This window comes from Protobothrops mucrosquamatus, unplaced genomic scaffold (assembly GCF_001527695.2).
Source record: "Protobothrops mucrosquamatus isolate PMUCROS unplaced genomic scaffold, P.Mucros_1.0 scaffold45, whole genome shotgun sequence".
Taxonomy (NCBI): domain Eukaryota; kingdom Metazoa; phylum Chordata; class Lepidosauria; order Squamata; family Viperidae; genus Protobothrops; species Protobothrops mucrosquamatus.
This window is the reverse complement of record NW_015386427.1, coordinates 732,558-753,689: the sequence shown is the minus strand read 5'-3', so window position 1 is coordinate 753,689 and position 21,132 is coordinate 732,558. Positions and strand designations below refer to the sequence as shown.

At 33.4% G+C, this 21,132-nt stretch overlaps 2 protein-coding genes across 2 annotated transcripts in view; both read left to right on the top strand.

The window, feature by feature from the left end:
- The window catches only part of LOC107283629 (LIM zinc-binding domain-containing Nebulette), a 193,098-nt gene that overhangs the window by 109,280 nt on the left and 62,686 nt on the right, over positions 1-21,132 (top strand). The window lies entirely within an intron of this gene.
- LOC107283628 (nebulette) overlaps positions 4,403-21,132 on the top strand; it is a 35,046-nt gene continuing 18,316 nt past the window's right edge. The window contains exons 1-5 of the mRNA XM_015811555.1: positions 4,403-4,647; positions 7,547-7,651; positions 8,995-9,105; positions 14,313-14,423; positions 19,828-19,929. Coding sequence (XP_015667041.1) covers positions 4,609-4,647; positions 7,547-7,651; positions 8,995-9,105; positions 14,313-14,423; positions 19,828-19,929 — 468 coding nt within the window. The 5' untranslated portion in view covers positions 4,403-4,608. The remainder of the gene's footprint in view (positions 4,648-7,546; positions 7,652-8,994; positions 9,106-14,312; positions 14,424-19,827; positions 19,930-21,132) is intronic.

Here is a 21,132-nt window from a genome sequence, read left to right as displayed (position 1 = left end):
TAACTTTTTTTTTGTTTTTTACATGTTGAAAGAAGCTTTTTTTTTGTTATTTTTGACTTTTGTCTCAAGCCTTAGTTTTGACCCTTAGCTTTCCTCCATCTTTGTAGGCTCAGGCTATTTGCTGATATTCTGCTTTAGTTATGTGCCCCTCTTTCCACTTTTTATGCTTGTCTTTCAATTTATTAGAGAGTTCTTTATGCAGCAATGCTAGTTTCTTTTGAGAGCTGTTATTTTCCTTCTTCGTTGGTATTATGCTAGGCTGGAATCCTTCCCAAGCTCTCTCGAAGTTTATTGAAATTAGCTCTCTTAAAGACTAGTTTGACTATGTTCTATTGCTTGTGCTTGCATAATGTTGAATTCCAATATTGCACGATCACTCCCCCCCCAAGATTCCTGTGGCTTCAACACCTTCTATCATTTCATCTCTTTTAGTGAAAATTAAGTCCAATATGGCTGATTCCCTAGTTCCCGTCTCTGCTGGCAAAGCCCATGCCATTTTGATTTACAGATTATTATCTTCAGGCTTGTGCTGAGATTTAAAACTCTCTTTTTGCTTTAGAAAAATACACAAAGCTTGCTGTTACAGATTCAAGCAGCCATTGCATTAGGTTTTTTTTTTTAAAAAAAAAAATCTGAAAGGCAAGCTATGAGATCATAGTGATAAAAGCCTAAAAGCTCATCCCGGTTATGCCCTTAGCCTTCCTGGAAATTAACTTTCTGGTGACAGTCCGAATATGTTAACATTAATAAATAAACTTCTGGTTTGAAAAAAAATCTATACTATTTATCTTTTTAGTTTGCAGCTTATTTTGGATTGCATTTTATATCTTTTTATCTTTTCCCCCTTATTTTTAATTTTACCATAATAACTTTATATTCATGCTAGGCTTTTGTTCTCCTATTCATACAATTTTTAGTAATCAGAAAAGCCTGCTACTTAGGTTAGTTAGTTTTTTTTTCTCTTCTGAACTTCTCATCTACCTCATGAAAGCTTCTCCCAGTCTACTATGATTAAACCTATTTTGTTTTTCATATTTTGAAATGTAAATGTAATATTTACCTTTTTTGACAGATTTTTGGGAATATTTTTGCTTTTGCTTTTCTAGCTTAGAGTGTTTTATACATGTTGATATTAAATAATGCATTTCTAGCACTACAATTATAGTTCTTTAAGAATTGAAATAATTACAATGCTATACTTTAAAAACAATGCTGCCTTCTAAGTAATTGCTTTTTAAAAATGTTTTTCTTTTGCTTTTAGCATTGTATTCTGTAGCCCAAACATGATTCATTATACCTTGTGTCCATGGCATAAACAATTATGCCAATTCCCTTTTCTTTTTGATATTATAGTACTAGAAAATTCCCTAATTTTTACCTTCAGCCTAAAGATAGTCAACTGGATACAGCTGTGAAATCTTTTATAATCTTTAATTTCAGATTTTGTTGTTAAATTTAAAAGCATTAAAAACACTATGACAGTCCAAATTCTATTTATGTTTTTTATTCTATCTTGTTTTGTTGGCTGGACCAAAATATCAAGCACAATTTCAGCACAAAGGAGTGTAGTGTAAAGGGGGCAAAAGAAAGAAAACCATTGGTTTCCAACTCTTTTTAGCAAAATAGAGTAAAATTGTAATATTACAGTCTCAACTTTTTACTTTTACATACTTAATATGTACTAGCTATTTCTATAAAAAACAAACTATCTAATCAGCAAAATCCAAAGTCAAAATTTCTTTTTTTTTCAACTGAAGCACAAAAATCAGCAATGGTTTCCAAATAGTAACAAAGTTCAAAAGCTCTTTTCTCTGATTAAAGCAGTTAATTTAGCCCTCTGTGCTAGTTCCATCAGTTTTTCCAGCCATTCATTATGGGTATTAAAGTATCTTTCCATCTTTGTGCAGAAACCATTCTTGCTTCAATCAGCATATATAACAGCAACGTTCCAGATTTTTTTCAAATTCTTTGTCCATTAACACTGAAATGAAAGTCTCTGGTTTGATTTTTATATTCACTTTAAGAATCTTCTGTATAAAAATATGAATCCTACCCCAATATTGCTTTATTACAACTCCACCAAAGATGGTAAAAAGTTCTTTCTTTACATTTACATTTCCAATATACATTTGAAATTTATGTATCTTTGATAATTTATCAGATGTTAAATCCAGCAGTACATGATTTTCAGTTACAATTTAATGTAAATTTTAAACCTTTTGTCCACAAGTTCATCGTTACCACACAGTATAATTTCAAGAGTCAAAGTAAACCCATACATTTTTAAATCTAATTTAAACCTTTCTTTCAGTTTTAATTATGTAAACCAGTGACAGACATACTCTTATGATTTTAACTCTTCTTTGGATTTCAGGCTGGGTGCCCACCATTTTGAACCCCTTGCCCCCTCATTGAAAATGCCTCTTCTACACATCCCTGCTATAAAATTTCATGAGACGTTGGAATAGAAGTCTGAAAGGAAAATGGTTCATTAAAAAAGGGGGGGTTAAATTCCCTTCAGCTTTAATCTTTTTAGGAATTTTGGAGCACCATTTTGAGAAAAAAAATCTGCTCAGTTAGAATACTTTTGGTGTTTATAATATCGTAAGCTAACGCCAAATATATTCCTGAACAGATGTTTGTCAGCTGTGAAATCTAATGTTTCATGCACTTTTATTAAGGACTTTCAAAACAAAACATGCTAAGTGGGAGATGAAAAACAAAAGTTACACAAATAGTTTTTAGGCTGTACATTTTTTGCCAACATCTAATAACAGTTTAAACCATTTAATATCTTAACTGTATGGTAGAGTTGCAGCAGTGTTGTCTTTTGGAATGTCATGTGGACATTATAAAATAGATATTTGACAAGGCCTAGATAGGGTTATGTTTTTCAGGAGACTGAAGAAAAGAGCCATATTTATCATCTTCTCCCGGTTGTCAAGGTAACCATGTTTCCTTATTGAAAATTATTCTTAGTAAGGAGCCTAAATTTTTTCCTAATTATTGCTAGTTATTACATTTTTCAGTTCATTGTATATCACATTACTTCAACAAGATCCAATGCTTCCATGAATTAACGAAACAACTATCTTATGAACATGCAAACTGTGCTGAATTTATCATGAGGCGAGATGAAGAATATATAAGATGGATAGAAAAAAGTTACTGCACTGTTAACATTAACATATACTGAATCTTTTCTAGAATAATGTTTTCATTCTGAAGGCCAGTCTCAAAGAAAAATAAATATAAGCAGACTTAAGCAGTTTTATCTGAATGAAAGAGAGCAATGGAGCTGATATTTTAATTATGATAACAATGCAGGATACTCTAGCATTTTTAACAGGTGTCCCAGTTGCAGAACCAAAGTTATTCTGAAAAACTTGCATTCTATGAATTGCTTATGTAAATAAGCTTTTGTTACAATAATCTTTGATACTGAACAATTCAAGTACACTTATAGAAATATTTGTAAAGTAATGCTTGTTTATATGTTTGCAACTCTTCTCTGTAATGGAGAAAAAGTTTGCAGATCATTAATAAACTTATCTAACGATTTAGCTCTGATTACAGCTAGTCCTTGACTTACAGTAGTTCATTTAGTGACAATTTGAAGTTACAACATCACTGAAAAAAGTAACTTATGAACTTTTTTCACATTTACAACCATTGTAGTATCCCCATGGTCATGTGATCAAAATTCAGATGTTTGGCAACTGATTCATATTTATGATGGTTGCAGTGTCCCAGGGTTATCACCTTTTATGACCTTCTGACAAAGTCAATGGGGAACTCAGATTCACTTAACAACTGTATTACAAACATAGCAACTGCTTAACAAGTGTGGCAAGAAAAGTTATAAAATGGGGCAAAATTCACTTGTTTTGCTTACAACAGACATTTTGGGCTAAATTATGGTCGTAACTTAAGGACCATCTGTCCCAACTTTAGCAAATTGCCAATGATTTGTGAACCATCTTATTTTAATAATTCATTTTTATTCAAGTTTGATAATTTATGTAACTCATATCCTCATTAAACAGATCTTCAGACATTTAAACTAATTGCAAAACAATATTTTTTGTTTTAAAGAGGTCACTTCCTATGTCATGCCAAACATGATCTTTGGCTCTACTTATTTGGAATTATAGGAAGCTCAAGAGTCAATAAATTTCAAGGGCATCAAGCTAGGGAAGGCTGTTTTTCAAGAATGTTTACCCGAAGGACATCTGATGCTTTTCACTTCATGCTACATTGTTCAGATAAGACTTTCAAGTATTGCCTAAATAAGGAAGAAACCTCAGTGAGATGAAGTTAGCCATGAGACCAGAGTGACACAAGGAATTCAAAGGGTACAGGGCATAAGCTGCTTCATTACTGAACCTTGCCATCTTTCTAAAAGAACAAAAAATGAGAATGATTTTTCAGGAATCTTCAAAGAATGAAGATGAGGAAATGGTGGAGGATGAAGAAGAGGAGGATGTAAGAGTAGGTGGATGTGATCTATTATTTAAAGTGTGAAAAGATTTATTTTCTGATTTGTACTTACTTTTGCAAATACCTTTCCCCTAGGTATTCTTTAAACCTGTCATTGAGGATAAAAACATGGAACTTGCAAGAAAATGCACAGAGATAATAAGTAATGTAAGTAAGATTTTCAGTGCTAGTTTAATTCATTAGATAACACTTCTCCCTTTCTTAGATATGTAAATATTGCTTCAGATATATTTGTTGCTCTAAGAAGAAATGAACAAAATTGATACTAAAAATGTTTTTTGTATTTTATTTTATTTATTCGTCAATGAAAATTACAAATTCAGACAAGCAAAATGAAAAAAAAATTAAAATGTGACAGGGATGATAGGCATGTTAGTATACTTACAAATGTCTATTTAGGAACCCCTTAAATATGGGGTAAGATATGTATACTTTGAATGTATTATTCAAAGTATCTGTATTTTCCCCTAATATTTTGGAATTGGGCTTATCCTATCCTATCCTATCCTATCCTATCCTATCCTATCCTATCCTATCCTGGATTATTCAGAACATATTGGCATATTGGAATCCTTTTGACTGAAGAGAAAGATATTTAAAATACTCCTAGGTGTTTTAAGAATTCTGACTTTCAGATCTTTGCAATATTATCTCCTTCTGGCCAGTTGTATTTCTAATTTAATTGTTTATTCTGATTATAGCATTAAAAAAATCTAAAATTTTAAATTGTGATTTAAATTGATATACTTAATTTAGACATAGTTAAGAGAACCGTTGTTCATGTCAGTTTTGAAAGTTTTAGTAAACTATTTGGATTAATTTTAAAATAATTCAAATTCTTTCATAATTTTCCACAAATGAATATTGCAGAATCAAGAGATTAATGCATTCCTCTCATTTTTTTGTCTAACCTTTTTAATTTAAATTTAATTTTATTATGTTTTATTGGGTGGTTGTTACTTGATTAATTGGGAATGCTTTAGCAAATGGAAAATATGATTGTCAATTATCATTGTTTGGTTTATGCAATGTTGCTTTGGCTTTTTGCTATTTTGAGTTGTTTGTAATTTATCTTTGTAAGAAAGAGAATAGTTTTGTATCGACTCCAGCTTTGTGTAGCCAGAGTTTCACAAGTAATCCTTGATTTATGATCATTCGTTTAATGTTGATTTGAAATTATGACTGTTACACAATCCTTATGGTTATGAGATTACAATTTGAGTGCTTAGCAGTTGGCTCACATTTACAACGTTCTTGTGGTCATGTGAATCTGTGGCCTTCCTAGCTGGCTTCCAATAAGCAAAGTCGATTGGGGAAACTGGATTCACTTAATAACCAGGGTGATTCACTTAGCAACCATGGTAAAAGTAGTCATAAAATTGGGTTTGGTCCATTATGATTGTACCAACATGGCAGAAATTCCAATCCATTTGTGATCATAAATTGAAGACTACTTGTAGGTATATGCAAGAGGAGAGTGAGATTGACAAGTGATAAAATATGCATACAATGTTGTATCACAACTATGAAAAGACAGAGCTTGCAAGTGTGACATTGTAACACATCAATGTGGCATCACTGTGGATAGGAAGACATACCTTTGACCTTAGTCTGAATTGTAGAGCTGCTAATAGTTATAGAGGAACAATAATGCTAACTTTTCTTGATAAGCAACTTAAAGTAGCATTTACTTTCTTCCTTCCCTTTTTTCATGTTCCATTAATTTCAATGGCAATTGCTTCACACAATTCTGTACTTTAGTGAGCCTGGTAGGATAGTGATTGTTGTTCTTGTGTTTATTGCTTATAAAGAATTGGAAGCTTGTCAGGACTAATATGAATAATATGAAACAAATAATCACCTTTCATGAAGAGCTTTCTGCCCATAGGCCATTGATTTTTCCAAAGCTCTTTGCTCTGGCTTAATGGAACTCTGTTGGATTTCAGCCAGCACAATCTTGGTGGCAATCACAAAAATGTTAATATGTCCTTGCTTACCCTCTCTTTTCCTAGCATTGACTCAAGCTTTGCATCTTATTCTCTGAAGGGGGTAGATTTTAGCTACAGGGCAAAATATGTTTCTTTAAAGTTCGCCACTAATCTAGAGGTGAATTTAAAATATGCCTTGATTTTCTTCCCCCCACTGTGGGAGCACTGCAATTAATATATTGTCATTGAATAGTAATACTAATGCATTGTACCTCAAGGACAAATGTCACATTTGCAGCATTTTGCTACTTATGTCAAAATGATGAAATCAGTGTGGTAGCACAAGCTTCGCCTCTTTTGTATGTATAAGCAACATGCTAATGAATATACTGAAAGGGTGGGGCTTGAGTTGTGGTGTTGCAATATTGTCTTCCAGTTTGAACCCTCCTGTCATCTGCTGCAGGCAGTGCTGCAGAGGAAACAGAAAGTTTGAGTGAGGATTTATTTCTTACATTGAAAAAAGAGAAATGCTCATCAGTCTATACCCAGTTATCATTGCAGTAGCAAGCATCTAATGGCTTTAAAGACATGTCAGTTGCAGGTGAAGATTAATTCCTTCAGTAATTATTCCATCTGTTAGTGCACCACTGTATTTGATACAAATCATATTTTTATTCAAGATTTGTGACATTCAGTTTGCTAATAGAATGGTAAACAAAGAAAGAGAATCCCATGAAGTTAGGTTTCCTTCTTTCAAGGGACACATTATAGTAATTATATGCATGATTTAATATTAGGGTAATCCCCTTACAGCAATTCCACTGCAGCAAAATGCTTCAGTGACACAGATAAAATGGCCATAATTATGAATACTTCACGACTTGTATCTATATGAGTTTTCCTGTCATTTAAAATCTGTTAGCTGTCCTAAACTTGGGTGGTCTTGTAGTTATGGAAAAAAATGTTAAAATTAAATTATATTAAACATTCGTCTCTTTCATTTTAATAAGGAATTATTAATCAAGGTTATATTCCTTTTTTCTTCTTTGGTCCTGTCATAATAAAATTCCTTTTATTCTCTATTCCCTCTTTTAACCCACTTTTTTTATCCTCTTTAGGTCCATTATAAAGAAGAATATGAAAAATCAAAAGGCAGGTGCACACTTGGGCCTGATACTCCACAGCTGACACATGTGAAAAATATATCTGCTATTATTTCTGATGTAAGGCAGAACATTTGCAATCTTCGTTTGTTATATTGATGGTTCTATGATTTACAAAGTAGCACTTATCACAAGAACACAGTCCCTTTTTCTCTTTTCTCATATTTCTTTCATTATGCCTCCTCCTGATTAAGTCCCAGCTTGTCAGGGGTCACACAGTTCATGGAATTACATTATGATACTGTTTAGTCAATTTACTTTTATGACATGATGCCATCGTTGAGACCAAAGTTAATGCGGAATTAAAAAATTGTGTTCAGGGCATGACCTGATAAGGATTGAAAGAATGACAGTATTAGAATATTTAGTCATCTGTGATTCTCCCCCCCTTATATTTAATTTAACTGTGGCATAGTGTTTTTTTTAATTTAAAGTATTTTCATTTCTGTTTAACAACCAAAGTTCCCTAGCTGGATTGCATCATTGTTTAATACATTTAAAGAATAAAAAGAATAAAAATGTAATTCATTTACTCTGAATTTTTTTTGAAAAAGCTTTTCAAAGAAATGGGGCAGGTAATTAATATTATTTTGTTTTTAAGTGCATTAAAATGTTAAGCTTAAAGATCTGCTAATCTAAAAATTAGCTGCTGTGCAACACAATTATAGTACATTCAGTTGAAACTCAAACAACTTAGATGCACCTTATAGAGCTGAGGTTTTAATATATGGTATTGATTGATTAGATAGGCAATTGGATTTAAGAAAAGCTCATGTTGTGAGGGCTGGTTGAAATGATTAAATTGTTCTCAAAGGTAGTTTTAGAAATTAGAAGACAAATTAGTTTCATTTTATTCATTATTATTATGAAAATGGTAGCTTTTAAAAACAGAAACAGACCCAATTTGGCCTGCCCCAAAATCTAGGAAGGTCTATTTTTCTAAACCAGGGCTGTCAAACTGCCGGCCCAAGGGCCGGTTTCATCATACTGAAACTGGGCCCACCCCATTGCCGGCAATGCAAAAAGAGTTGCGTTACATCGCGACACGTCACGTGACGTGGCGAGTTTGACACTCATGTTCTAAACCATTGTTTTTTTAGCCTTGGCAACTTTAAGATGTCTGAACTCAACTCCCAGAATTCCCCAGTCGGCATGGTTAGCTAGGCAACTCTTGTAACTGAAATCCAGAATCTTAACAAGACTGAAAAATACATCTAAACAGATAACTCCTTTAATAGTGGAATGGAAACTGCAGAATCAAATCTGCATTTAGTCTAGGTCCCAGCTAGGTAAACATCTATTCTATATCTAATTTTTGAATGATTTAATATGAAACTTTCTTAATGAATATCATCTTAATCTATAAAAAATAATTGTTACTTTATTTTTCTCTTGCCCTCCAGGCAAAGTACAAAGCAAAGGCTAAGAAAGAACTTTCTAACTCATTCTACCAGCAAATGCCTGCTACAATTGATAGTGTGTTTGCAAAAGAAATCATGAATCTTCAGAGCAAGGTAATTTCACAAACATGCACCATAATATATTTCTTGGTGAGATATGTTACCTTTTTAATCTTTTTCTAAAAAAATACTAACCACAGCATTAATTGATGAGCCCCAAATCCATTTTAATAATGGAAGCTGTCTTGGTGATTTCCACAAGGAGAAATTAGAAAATTGGAGAAATTAAGAAGTGCTATGTATACCATCTTGAATGCTTGGAGGAAAAGGAGAATATATCTCTAAAATAAATAAACGTGACCTAAAAATAAAAATAAATGTATAGTGATTTTTGTTTCTGTGTTTGCAGCAATATTAGTACTAGGTAGAATTAACCAGGATTCTACTTAGAGTTTGCAAACATGTTACTTATAGTTCAGTGAGAGACGTATTTGAGCAATGCCCTGACATCTAAGGAACAATTAAGCAAGTCTATGAACAACCCTGAAATTGAATAGTTTAACATAGATATTAGTAAACCCATATAATTAGTATAATTAGTAAAATGATCCAACACCACCGCCAGTACTTATCTTGTTTCTGGATTGAACTTGAGTCATGATTGACTCCATCATAAATCTCAGCATCTATATAGCATGGTAATCTAAATAATAACTTGGAATTGTTGGATAACTGAGAATATTGACAAGAGACCGAATCTGAGTGCTTTTAAACACAAGTCATGTGCTATGGCACTAAGCTTTAGAATATTGACCACTATACCTGGAATAAATAAGAAGGGCAAATATGCTTAATAACTTAATTGTCCTAGAGCAGGGATAGGGAACCTTGGCTCTTTTATGACTTGTGGAGTTCAACTCTAAGAATTCCTGAGTCAGCATGGCTAGTTCAGGAAATTTGGGTATTGAAGTCCGCAAGTCATAAAAGAGCAAGGTTCCCTACCTCCTGTCCTAGAGCATATGATTTCCAGAATGCTTTTCTGTAATATTTTAATTTCATTAGAACAACAGTTTAAAAAACTGTTCTTCTAAATCCCAACCCAAACAGGAGCTCTTGAAGTTTTTGAAGCTGAAAACACTGAGAAGAATAAGAAAGTTACATTTTATTAAGTCTAAGGCAGGGAATATAAAAGATTTCTATCCTACGCCTGTTTTCAGAGGTCAAATAAATAATTAGCATTGTCAAAAAAAATCTCTGTATCTCTGATTTTATTTGGGCATTTTGCCCAGAGTTGAAAGATTTGGACAAAATAGGAGGAAAGAATATTATATATCTTCACTGCTTTTATTTATTTATAAAAACAATAAAGGTAGGATATAAGAACAAACAAACAAATTTAGATTGGTAGGCAGTCGTATACTATGGTACGGATGAAGAATTTTATAAATAACATTGCAAAAAAAGTTCAGTTTATGACAGATTGCTTTAAATGATTAGCTTAGGAAGCAAATTGCTTAGTTAAGTTAAGCTCTTTATTGAGAAAATGACACAATATTTTAAAAGAATTCTGTTACAAATTTTATCTTGTATACTTTCTCTTCTGAGACAGTGTGGACATTTTGAGACACGGCTTTAGTATGGTGTAGAAACTAAACTGGCCTTTCCTTTCCCATAACCAATCAGCTATTCCTTGAGAGAATTTAAAACCTTGCCTGGAATATTCATAGAATACAGTTTTTTTGCAGCTATTAAACCATATTTTTCTCTCTCCATCTATGGTACCACAGATATGGTAGCACAGGACAGAGCTGGCTGTGATATTTAGTTTTCAGACATTCTAATCTCATATATATTTTGCTCTCTTAAAAAAAATATTAATACAAAACTGTACTATTTAAGATTTACTCTGGAACACACATCTGCTTTAAGAGGACATACACAATATATTCTAAATGTAGCATAAAATGTAAAAAGTGCAGACACATTTATTTCCCATCTGTAGCATAAGTCATGGCGTTCTGTTTCAGATGGTAGGAAAGTGGAATAATTTCTACTCACTGAGTTTTCCAAACGTTATGCCTGTAAGGAAAATGAAAGAGGAGATGTTGGCTTTTACAACAGAGCTGGGACTTGCCCTTTCCCCCAAAAAACTGTTGTCTAGACTTTCATATTCCAAATGCACAACATTCACGTACAGACAGATTTTGACATATGCTGGAGGGAGGAAAATGATAATATTTATTTTCTGCTCCCCCTTGTTTTTTTGGCCTGTTCTTCAGTATTTATAGAGGTTCTAATGCCGTTTTTGATTTATGGTAAAGCCAAGGAAAATGCAAATAAACTTGTAATTCTCAACGCTTAATTTGCTTTAATAATTGTTGAAAATGAAGGTAATTTGTGACCAATTGATTATAATAATAGTATAAATAATATTGTTATTGGGATAAGAAACAAGCTGGTCAAAAGTATTTTACTAAAACAATTGAATTAGAATCCACACTTTCTGCTGATTGTGTTTGAGATGCTTAAAGAGTTTATGATTTATATCTTGCTATCCCATAGTGGACATATTGGTTTGGTTGTTTATAGTGAGAGTAATTTTTTAATGAAATAATGAATGGCAGTGCTTCATATACTAAGCAGCTGTCTTGCATCCCTCTTCCTTAGTCTGTGTTCTGCCTTCAGGAACAGATAAGGGTAATATCATATTTGCAACACTGAAGCATTTAGTTGTCAACCCAAATGCTATTTGTAGACAGGAGCACTTCTTTTGCAAGAGTAGCATTTTGTGCTACTCTTAAGAAAATAAAAGTAATATCAGCCAACTCTGATGCTGAGGAATGATCTAATGCAGTGATGGCGAACCTTTTAGAGACTGAGTGCCCAAAGTCCAGCCCTGCCCCATCTTGCCTGCTCTGCCCCTCCCTGCCTGTCCCACCCCGCTCTGCCCCTCCCTCGTCCCACCCACCCACAGGGCCACTTATCGCCTCCATGGCCATCCCAGATCGCCCAGGCGGCCCACAGTGCCATGGGGGCTATGCCCTCCACCCATGCCCCGCAGCATCAACTGCGCATGACGGGGCATGAGGGCGGAATCTTGTCCCTGCTGCCTGGCTGCCATGTCCTTGGCTGCGCTGTTCTGCTGCAAGAAAATCTTATGTTTTAGGATTGTTATGATGTTAAACAAAACAATATTTCTTTAACTGACTTACTGATTGGTAGCAAAATCCTAAAGGTTTTATGCAATAACACCAGGATACAGTTTTTATCCTTATAGCACTCTCAGGTTGTGGGAATTTTGGGTACTGTAGGCTCAGTACAATTGGAGACAACAGGCTGCAGGAAGCAGCAAACCATTGCCACAATAATCACCTTCTCTTTGCTTCATTTTGCTTCGCTTTCCCCCCTCCCTTCCCTCCCTCCCTCCTCCTCCTCCTCCTCCTCCTTTCCTAAGGATGAACTTTTCTGCTATTTTAAAAACTAAATAAACAAGTTTCTTGCTTCCCTGAAAACATTCTAAAAATATCATAGGCGAGGCGAAGCTTTTTTTTTAAAAAAAATGAAGAAATGAATGGACAGTGTGGTAAAAGACTTAGCTTATACATCATTTTGGCAGAAAATTCCAGTGGTTGTTTCTTACTAAACACAATGACCCAAGAAAAATAGAAAACGAGAACATGTCAGTGGCCTGCTCAGTGGGTTCTTTAAAAAAAAAAATCTTTAGGCACTTGGCAGATGTGCTTGAAGCAATTTTTTTTGTTTATGAAGTTGATGAATCTTAAGTTACAAACTCAGTATCCAAGATAATAGTGATACCCCATCTCTGATACTTATCTTTATAGTAGATTTTCTTTTCTCAGACACAGTTTATACTTTTGTTTTTGCATTTTACATTTGTATTACCTTGTACAAGTTCCTTGAAAGTTGCATATAATTACCCTGGATTTAAAAGTAAGCTGGGATAACCTTGAGTTATTGCACATCAATTTGCAGTTATGTCTCCAAATAGATTGGAGATGGGCAAATTATACTCCAAGAGTGCATTTCAAATAGTGATTAAATCCCTCTTCAACTAATCAGTTGAGAACTTTTCCCCATTGGTGGGAAGGAAGGGAGAAACCCAAAGTTAATATCTATAGATTCTGTATATATATGTGCAAGTTAAACAATAAATGAATAAACAAGTTGAGAATCAATTAAATTTAAATTAACCAATTGAGTTCAGAGCAGATTCACCCACATATTTGATTGTATTGAAGTTTTAGGTTATAATTCTTTTTTATGTACTTAAATATTAATTTTCTTTAATAAAAAACAAAATAATAATAAACTATAAATAAAAAATCCAAAACAAGAGAAAAAGGAAAGGGAAAACCCCCAGATATATTATCTTATAAAATGGCTCACTTTAAATAAAGTATTAAATATTTACCATACAAGTAATATTTTTCAGTTCTTCCATTATATTGAAGATAACAGCTGGTAGGTAAGTCAGCTGAGTTGAAGGATGTAGGCTGGGAAGGTTTTCAGAAGCCTGAGTGGGTAGGAAGGTAGCTTCCTGGGAGATATACGATGATAGAATACCTACTAAAATTCATGATGCTGGAAAGATTGATTAGGTGAGTAAACACTTTGTTGAATATATTGTGACACCTTCTCCCACGCAGATTCTTGCCTCAGTCAGCGCTTCCCAATTGATAGAACAGTTTGAAAAAAAGATCCTTCAGTAGTCTTATGATAACTGTTATAGGGCTGTCTTATAATTAGCCTCTGGAAAGGGACCGAACAATAGAAAGGATTTTTAGATTTAACAGAGATTTCTTTCATCCAAATGGTTCATTAAAATTCACATTGACATAACATCTTTACATTCCATTGCTTTCCCCAAAACCGTGTTAATAAATGTATATAGCTTAAACCAAAATGAGATAATAGTGGCGAATCCCATATAATAATAGGTATAATAGGTGTTCTCCCCTCATTTTAAATTTCTAGCATAGCATGCTTACTTCAGTGTAGGCTACAGCAGGATTTGTTTCTAACAAGCATGCATAGCTCAGTTACATGGACCTCTCAGTTTTGATCATCATAGATTGTCAGGATTAAAGTTTAAAACTATTATTTATATAAGTTTGTATAAAGTAATTTGTATTCTGAGTTTATGAAATTTATAAAGTAGCTTGGGTTTGAAAGAAAAATCCTAGAGATTTATAAAATGAATGTATGAAAGTTTTCCCCCTTATCTCAGCAATAAAGAGAAAACCTGGGCTGTAATCTATCTTGATTTTTGCATGCATATTAATAATATTTATCATGTTTAGGTTCTTTACAAGAAAAAATATGATGCTGAGAAAGGAACATCGAATTATGCACATATGAAGGAACTTCCAGATGTTAAGCATGCCATGGAAGTTAATAAACACCAGAGTAATGTGAGTATTTTCTCAGCTTAAATAATTAGTTTCTTGTGTGTATTTTAAATGAAATATTTTAGTATTTGACAGGTTGGTGAGTAAATAATTGTCTTTTGTGTGATTATTTACATTGTGATTTAACAGTGTCTTTACATTGGAAAAACATGTGGATGACTTAAACACTAATAATTAACAACTTGTACATAGATGTGGAAGACATGATAAAATACATTCAAGATAATGTATACTTTATCTATTTGAAACGTTTACAACCATTTATTTTGTGTGAGTTCTTGAACCAGCTTTACCTATCGTAAAGTTACCAGATTTATAATCTGCAAAGTTATGTGAGAAAGGAAGGAAGGAAGGAAGGAAGGAAGGAAGGAAGGAAGGAAGAAAGAAAGAAAGAAAGAAAGAAAGAAAGAAAGAAAGAAAGAAAGAAAGAAAGAAAGAAAGAAAGAAAGAAAGAAAGAAAGATCAGCAAGACACCTCTTTTTAACTAGCCATAGTTAGCCATAGATTTGGAACTGGCTATAGAAATCCCTCTCTGTCAAACTTTTTTACTCTTAGGATGGTTTTCCTACTATTGTGTCACAATTTGTTTTGCTGTAACTTAAGAGCAGCGTATTTTATGCTCTGGCATAACAGATAGGTCTTGACTTTCTGTTCAATATCTGTTCAGGGGTTTGAAAATTGCTATCATATTTTTCTCTCAGTCATCTTTCCTCAACATATTTCGTTTCTGTAATTTCTCTTCAAATTTTCAGTCCCTTGATCATTCTCATTGCCCTTCTTTGCATCTATTCTGAACTTTCTCTGAATCTCTTTTTAATGCGAGCAAGGATTAGACGTATCACACTTAGGCTGAGTATGGCAAATATAGATTATACGATATTTTCTATGATAATCTGAAACTATGTTTTGATAATCCAGGTGCAGGACTAGATACCATAGCATACCAGTTGATACTTCAGTCTACTTTGAAGATGACCTTTTAAAAAAGGCTTTCCAATATGAGAAGACAAAATTATGGTGTTGTTGGATATGTTGCAATTCTAGTCAACATTCCAAATTCAGAGTTATATAAGAAAGTAAAATTTAACAAATAGGAATTTTATTGATTTTTTTAAAATGGCCATATCTAAACCTGCATCATAATTTTTTTTTTTGAAATTTCATGATATCAGTCATTTTGTCATGTATCACAGAAATAGTTCAAAACTATTGTATATTGGAATGTAAGTAAGTTCTAGTGAACTCCATGAGACTTTTTTTATTAATGTAGTTAATTATACTGAATATGTTTAGTCTGAAAGACTCCTGGAGTAGTTTACAAATCATTAATAAAAAATTAGCATTTATTCCCCAGAATCTCAATTTAAAAAATAGTACGCAAGATGAAAAATAATTGGTGGCAAAACAAAAAGAAAAACTTTCAGATATCAATTTTAATTGTATGTATATTGTACAATGATAAAATAAAATTAAAATACAATGCTATATAATACAATGAATTGAATCAGTCTACTGAAAACAAAAGGACAAGTTAAATACCGAAGAAGTTAAGTCATATTGATTCCAGTGGACCTATTCTGTGAAGATTGGATTTAACACATTTAGTAAAAATGCATTGGGTTGGGGAAATAGGATAACTTTTTTGTCTTATTCATCAGTAGAACAGGATGGCTACATAATGTGAATCATAACATAATGTGAATCATCTAATATCCTGCTAAATCAATTCAGCATAAGTCACTGCAGAAGCTACATGTAAATGAGATTATTGAACTATTTCTTCATTATTAAAATAAGACTTATATTTTATAATCAAATATTTGGAGTTGAAAAATTCTTTTCCCCCCCAAAAGGATGTCTGTCATTTTATGAAAATATTTTTGTATTCCTGCTTTTTATTTCTGAAGTACATCATGATTTATTGTCAGATTTATGAGGAATACCACATGATATAAAAATTTGTTACAAATAAATAGTGTATAATGTCTAAGTGTTATAACTTAGTGATGAACTATAACAGAGATCTCAAATTAGTGAAATATAATTTTGACTGCTAGGAATAGATTATTTTAGTCAATATACTATATTCACCCGAAAAGCCATTTGTCACTATTAAATTAACATTCTCAAATCTATATTAGCAATAGCAATAGCACTTAGACTTATATACTGCTTCATAGTGCTTTACAGCCCTCTCTAAGCGGTTTACAGAATCAGCATATTGTTTCCAACAATATGGGCCTCATTTTACCGATCTCAGAAGGATGGAAGTCTGAGTCAACCTTGAGCTGGTGAGGAATAAACTCCTGGCAGTGATCTGAATTAGCCTGCAATACTGCATTCTGACCACTGTGCCACCACGGCTCCTAAATTATATCATGTTTCCCCGAAAATAAGACCCACCCCCAAAATAGCCTGATTTTGTGGAGTGATTTTGTCGGGTGGGCCTACCCCAAAAATAAGCCCAGGGGAGTTGGGCATGGCCAGCACAAGAGGCGGTGAGTGTGCAGAAGCTGATGGTGTCCAGTAGCAGCTGCATCCCACCAGCCCATTGGCACAGTGCAGGTAAATCTGAGTCCAGAGGCAGGGGGAGGCAGGCGATCTGGACATGCTGCATGGCTGTTTGGCTCACGGGAGGCTTGTGGGGGGCTTGCATGGTGGCACTGACAGCAGGCAGAGGCACGGGGAGGAGGCAGGCAATTTTGGTGCAGCTGCAGGCAAGCCAAGAGGCAGTGGGACTGAATGGGTGGTGTGTTGGGATAGCCTGCCTCCCCCATGCCTCTGCTTTTGCCTGCTGCTGGTGCTGCCATGCATGCCTCCCATGAGCCAGGCAGCCACACAGCATGTCCAGATCTCTTGCTTCCCCCTGTGCCTCTGGCTCCACCACACACTTTTCGCCCAGAGGGAGACTGGAAACTTCATCTGCTTGCAAATGGGGTGATTTGTCTGGGCACCTATGGGGCGCTTGGAAATGGAGCAATTAGTTTCAAAGAGCCCATTTGCAAGTAGATGAAGCTTCCAGTCTGCATCTGGGCAAAAAGTGTTTGGGCACCTATGGGGCGCTTGGGAATGGAGCAAGTTGTTCCGTTTCCAAGTGCCCCATAGACTCCCAAACAGTTTTTGTGCAGACGGAGAAATGACAAGAGACTGGAAGCTTTGTCTGCTGGCAAATGAGGCTCTTTGAGACGGAGCTAATTGCTCCGTTTCAAAGTGCCCCCTTTGCAAGTAGACGAGGCTTCCATTCTCCATCATTTCTCCATCTGGGCGAAAAGTGCATCTGCCCTGGGAAGCCCTGTAAACCATTGTGGCTACGGGCAAGAAGATGGTGGGAGGAAGTGGGTGGGTGGACGCAAAATAAAACATTTCCGAAAATACAATATGCAAACATTTTTGTACCATATTTTAAGTGACCAAGAGGATGGCATTTTTCACAGTGGGCCAAAATATTTTATAACAGCATGTTGTTGTTCTGATCTGAACCTTGTGATATTTACTGAAGGACTGAAAATCCATACTCTTGTCAATCTTTATTTTGTTCCATGTTTTCCTTATTTTCAATGAGGTATAGCAATGTACAAACTATGTATGAAAGACATTTAAATAAATACATGTCTTTCTCCAACATAAATATATCTTCACCCAAGGGCCAGAAGAGTAATAATTCACAGATAGAAAATATTGAAATAAACTGTACATTAAATCTGATGAAATAACAACTGTATGATTTTTTTTACCATCTCATCTCTATGAAATTAACCACACTACCTTATTTCAATTACTTAATAGTAATTTATAATAAATAAATAGTAATCTTACTATTTTATTTTATTTACATTACAGATAAATAGTAATCTGTCATGGGAGTACTATAAGATAAATATTTGCTGTAGATTTCACTATAAGATTGGCATTTTTCTCTGGGTTTGCGCCTGATTACTTCAGTCTTAATTGAAGTCCAGATATTAAGTTTTAATTTACAATTTATATGGAAGATGAGTACCCTTCAAGAACTCTGTTCTTGCTTCCCTTATAATACTGATTTCATCTCATCAGATTTTATGCACTATTATTAATTTCCAGGGCCTTAGACCTACTTTTGGATTCATTCTAGGAAATTACTTCAGTAGTTTGTACCCCTGTAGTGAATGGGACACTATTTAATACATAATACGTGTCATTTTAATCTTATTTCATCTTAATTTTTAAAAAAATATTAGAACTTTATGAACATAGCAGTTGCTTCCCCCATTAAAGTCTACACTGGACACTGTAATACTCTACTTTTCTTTGGAAAAAGTTTTATTTATGAGATTTTCTTAACAGAGATGATACATTATTGTTAATATTTAATTTTACACTGAGTTAATTCATTAAAGCAGTCACATTTTTTTCCAGAACTTGTGCATGAATAGTAAAAAAATTCTGTCCTGGTGGTTTCATGAAATCTAAGTAATTTCCTCAAAATCATTTATTGAAATATGCACAGCTCTAATACAAATTAATATAATTCAGAAACAAATGATATCCTTGTTGAAGCAGCTGCCTTTGCATCTAATAAAAGAGTTGTTTCTATGTCTGAGTGCAGATGAAAGAAAACAGAAAAAATAGAAAATGCATTCAACATGGTTATCAAATTAATTAAATAAAACTAACAGAAATATAGACTAAACAAGAAGAGGGAGAATCTGTTTTTCCTGAAAATGTTGGGAAGCACCCAGCCTAGTAGAGAAGGAGGATGAAGCACAGAGTTAGTCTAGAGTTACTGTGTAACTGTAAGAGGGCCAGAACTGGTTTTCCCTGAATTCATTGGAGCCTTATTTAATTGTTGCCAAGGGAGAGCTGGCAGACTGAGGAGATTCCTGTATTATAGATGGAACATAATAAAGTAGTTCCACACTACTCCAGACATATGAGCCTGGTTATTTGCACTTGACAGAAAAGTATCCATCTTGTTCTAGTGCTGAAATGGCAGTGGTAATGAAGTGGTAGATAATTCTAGAGTCTTGTTCTTACTAAGGGCTTGTTTAATTACTAAGCTATTACAGAATGAAGAGGTTTTAAACAAAATATTTTAAAACTCTTACATGCAACATACGAACAGTATTAAGATAGCACTCTCACCTTGAACTATGCCTAGAAATCTGAAGCTAAGCCAATTTAGCTGTTTCAGAATTATCAGCAAATGATATTGCTATCATCTCAAACAATGCATTCTAATGTTTTTAATATACAGCATTTTGATCTTGTTTTTAACATAGATGTATTATTTTATAATATAAATCAATATTTATTTGTCCTACCAGTGCATAATAAAATAATGTTAATAAACAGCATTTTATGTTAGTATATTATTATGTTTCTAACAGAGCTGGTTATCATAAGGCATTCATAATATTTTATTTTACAGGTGTCATATAAAAAAGATCTCCAGGATATTCACAAATATACTGAAGTTTCCAATAGACCAGATATAATGATGGCAACAAAGCTAACAAAGCTAATAAGCAATGTATGACATTTCTTACAATTTTTTTTGAAAAGACACAGTTATCATATTTACATTTTGGTACAGATTAACAATGATAATTAAACTTAGTAACTGAAACTCTAGACTTGCTTTCAGATTGATGATGATAATGTGAAAGTGGACTAATATCAGTAATGTATTCAATTTTAAACACTCTAAGTATTGTTCCTACATATCTTTCCTTCTTGCTAGTACTTTTAAAATATTTGTATAATCTTTTGAACAGTTATATGTTTGAGAATTAAAACATTTATTAATACAGAACATTGAATATTGCATCCTAATTTCCTTTAATACATTTGTTTAATTGGCCCTTTTTAAAAAAATGTGTTAATAATTTCCTAAATTTTCTTACAGTTTCATTCATTGACTCACCTAATCTTAGGTTTTAAAGATATATGTGTATATAAATATACAACTGATTAACATAGCATTAAACAGTCATTAATTCTGCTAGATCTTGTTTGTGTTTTTAATATTGTAGTAGAATTTGTAATGCAATTTATTAGAAATGTTTTTCTTCCATAAAAGATATTTCTTTTTGTCTTACTTTACTCTTAAATTTGAGAATTGCTTTCTAATTTCAGTTGGTGGTATTACTTTATTCTTGAAGGTGCCACTGGGGTTGCTATTTTCTGTTACACATTTTTCCCTCATAATAGAGTCTCTTTGACTATCTGCTGTTCTCATTCTGAAAAAGCTCCATAGAACATCTTTTACATTGCCTTCTGCTGGCTTGTTTTTGATATTACTTTCTCCAAAGAGTGAATAGTCTAGTGGAGAGGGAATTATATAGTTAAAAGATTATTCACATCCAGCGCTTAGCTCTTTTCATAACTTTTCATAACAAAATAGAAGAATGTGGGATATTCTGCATGTGGATTGCACTGTTTCATTTATTCTGAAAGAAATTTCAAAAGCAATTTTTTATTTTTATCAGATTGAGTGAAATTGATAAGAAATTGTTCATAAAGATTTTTTTTAGCAAGGCAGTAGAGTTTTGCCAATATATAAATTATATGTAAAAAATAGAAGGTGACAAATGTGTGGTCAGCAGCCCACATTTGAGGAGAGATTTATTTTGTTGCTATGGTTAAACAAGATAAAAAATCTTGTTTTTTCTTGTCTATCTTTTACTATCCATATATAATTCTATGTCAATCCTGTTTTGTCTTTTCCCCAGCA